Source organism: Triticum dicoccoides, chromosome 3A (assembly GCF_002162155.2).
Source record: "Triticum dicoccoides isolate Atlit2015 ecotype Zavitan chromosome 3A, WEW_v2.0, whole genome shotgun sequence".
In the NCBI taxonomy this organism is placed as follows: domain Eukaryota; kingdom Viridiplantae; phylum Streptophyta; class Magnoliopsida; order Poales; family Poaceae; genus Triticum; species Triticum dicoccoides.
In genome coordinates this window covers 25,607,612-25,610,559 of record NC_041384.1, presented here as the reverse complement: position 1 = coordinate 25,610,559, position 2,948 = coordinate 25,607,612, and the positions used below count along the sequence as shown (strand labels likewise).

Sequence of the window (2,948 nt, the reverse complement as noted above, 5' to 3'; positions counted from 1 at the left end):
CGCCGCCGGAACCCCGGGAGCGCCCTCCTGCGGCCCCGCTCGCCCTCCTCCGTCAGCCGCTCGCCCTCCTCCGTCAGCCGCTCACCCTCCCTCGGTCGCCGCTCCCGCTGCTCCCTCCTCACCGGCCGCCGCTCGCCCTTCTCCGACCGCCGCTCGCAGCGCATCTAGGGGTGAGTTCGAGGGTTCCTTCTCTGGTTGCTAGATGGACAATTTACTCCATAAATTTCTGTAATTTCGGTCATGTGTTTTGGTTGCTAGATGGCCAGTCTAATTCATGAATTTCCTGAAGAAGGAAGACTATTATTGTACATGGAAACAAAAACAGATTAAGGAAAGAGTGCAATATCGTTCAAGGCAAGAGCAAATTAAGGAAGTCCATCCGGTATTAGAGGACTGTTGTTATTTACGTCCTTTCTGGCCTTCTGTTCCTAAATTATCTCGCCTACAGTTACGGCCACGCTGTGTTTTTTCATTCCTTGTATAACTGCAACGTCCGGTCATCATGGGAACGGTACACGGGACGCGGCGTCGACCCGCGTTCCGGGCTACTATGGCTTGGATTTTATAGGATACTTTGTACCTCAATTCCTTCTGCTGTGTTTCGTTTTCTACTATCATTGCTAAATGGCTGCAATACAGGCATGTGAAAAGGTGGGGGCTGAGGTTGTTCTTTGCTATTTATATTTACTTACATTGCTTTGCCTAAAATGTGTATATTTACTCCTGTCCTGTGTATCACAATCGTTGTTATAAAATGCTTGTGTAAAAGTGGAACCGCATGCTTGTATAAATGTCCTGTGTATCACAATCCTATGTATAGTTGTTTGTCGTAGAAGTTGGTTATCTTAACCTATATATTTTATCCATCTTTTCATGTGTTCCCGAATATTACTCCGGTCTCCTTACTCTCTTTTTTCTGCGTGTTTCCATTGTGCTTTCCTGAATGTGCTACTAATTCTTCTCTTCTGGTGCAGGTAGTATAGCTTGGAGTAGAGCACCCGCGATGGATGGAGACGGCTTCGACGTTTGGGGTCCGCAGCCATCGGCAAGCGGCCCTGCTACCCATGCCGGTCTCGACCTCAACTCGCAAGCACCGGTGTCGGAGGGGTTCCCGGGGCTTGGGCTCTACGGAGCCTTCCTCCAGAGCGATGATGACGAGCTCCTCCCTGGGCGCGTCAGGGGCTCCGGGCTCCCTCCCTATCGCCCACCCTACGCCCGGCGACTGAACTTCGGCGGCTCCTCAGCGGCGGCAGCCGGTCGCGGAGGAGGAAACGGTGGCGTGTTCCTTGGCGGGTCGTCGTCGGGGGCAGGCGGCGGTGTTCGGCAGCGCGCCAACTCGGCCGCCGCGGCACCCAGCCGCCGTAACCAGCGCACCGGCACGGCGTTCAGTGGCGGCGACGTTCGGCAGCGCGCCAACTCGGCCGCCGCGGCACCCAGCCGCCGGGCACCGAGGAGTGCTATCCGTGCGCAAGCATCCGGCTCTGGCGCTCCCTTTGACAATGGTGATGAAGAATTGGAGGATGACGTGGAAGAGTTTGCGAGCTCCGGAGGTCCCTCGGTGAGCCAAAACAATCGAGCCCAATGGAATGATGCTAATAGTGCTTGCTTGTTAGAATTGTGCATTGAGCAACGTGCAGCAGGAACGTATAATGGTGTAACAATGACTGCTGAAGGGTACCAAGCTGTTATGGACGGCTTACTTGCTAGAAGGGGGTTGGTGTATTCCCGTGTGCAGGTGAAGAACCAGATAGTCGTACTCAAAAACACCCACTCCTTTTGGCGATACATGCAAGTGCACACAAGGTTGGGGAGGAAACCAGATGGAACCATTGATGCCGACTCTGAGTTCTGGATAACACACACAGAGGTACACTTTTCACTAAGGCTAGCTAGATGTGACTCAACTACATACTGTACATATGTTTCATATGCTAGGCTGGGTTGTGCTTATTTTGGTTAGCAGAGGTGCACTTTTAACTAAGGCTAGCTAGATGTGACTCAACTACATACTGTACTTATGTTTCATATGCTAGGCTGGGTTGTGCTCATTTTGGTCAGCGGCAACAAAATTTACTCAAAAAGTGAAGTTCAACCACAATTCTGAATTATTTTTACATAATATAAATGCTTTATTCTTCTACGCACTGTACTATTTTTAAATCTTGTTTGTTCTAATTTGAACCCACTATACAATCAGTGAATCAGATTATTTTGCACTCCTTTTTCACTTTTTCTTGGCTGCACATACAGAATGACTCATTTTAATAATATAGTAGATAGATTCTGAAGTGTGCTCTCATATCCTAACTAGTTTTACATTTTCACTATCTTGCAGAAGAAACCATACCTAAGGAAGTTGCAGTGGGGTCCTCCAGCAAACGAGGAGTTGCTTGATCAACTGTTCAGAGGTTGCACCGTGGATGGAAGCACAGCCTTTGTGCCTGGAGATGATTATGGTCAGACTCAAGGGCAAGATGCAGGGGCAGAAGAGGAGTTTCAAGGAACACCTACAAGTACAAGCAACCAGAGGAGCCAGAGGGGCAAGAGGTCATTAAGCACTTCAAGCACTTTGACTAGTCCATTGAAGAAGAGCAAGAGCCCAATGGCGAAAATTGTCAAGGACATAGCCAATACCTACAAGGAGTCTGTCGCAGCCAACACTAAGCAAATGCAGAAACGTGCAAATGAGAAGGCTGCATTTTCTGTGAAGAGGTGTCAGGAGCTGGCATTTGAGTGCGGTGTTCAGCAAACAGTTGACTCTGTCTATGCTATGTCCAAGATGTTCGAAACGGAGTACCAAAGGGAGTTCTTTTGTGGCCAATTAACTGCTGAGCTTAGGTTGGGTTACTTTAAGAAATGGTGCAGAGACAACAATTTGGAGTAGTTGGGAAGTGTGTGTTAAGATGTTGAACCTATTTAAATTGTTGTATGTTGAACCTGTCATGTGT

The 2,948-nt window shown here is 49.0% G+C and overlaps 1 protein-coding gene across 1 annotated transcript; it reads left to right on the top strand.

The window, feature by feature from the left end:
- Positions 1-1,492: 1,492 nt before the first annotated feature.
- Positions 1,493-2,948, top strand: LOC119271060. The gene is made up of 2 exons (XM_037553027.1): positions 1,493-1,867; positions 2,336-2,948. Exons 1-2 carry the CDS (start codon positions 1,661-1,663, stop codon positions 2,882-2,884), a joined length of 756 nt encoding a protein of 251 aa, XP_037408924.1. The 5' UTR covers positions 1,493-1,660; the 3' UTR covers positions 2,885-2,948.

What these genes read in the sequence shown, in the direction of transcription:
- LOC119271060 (XM_037553027.1), top strand. Translation starts at nt 1,661, where the DNA reads ATGACTGCTGAAGGGTACCAAGCTGTTATGGACGGCTTACTTGCTAGA. An exon ending in TCTGGATAACACACACAGAG is followed by an intron (nt 1,868 to 2,335) that starts GTACACTTTTCA and finishes ACTATCTTGCAG; the next exon opens with AAGAAACCATACCTAAGGAA.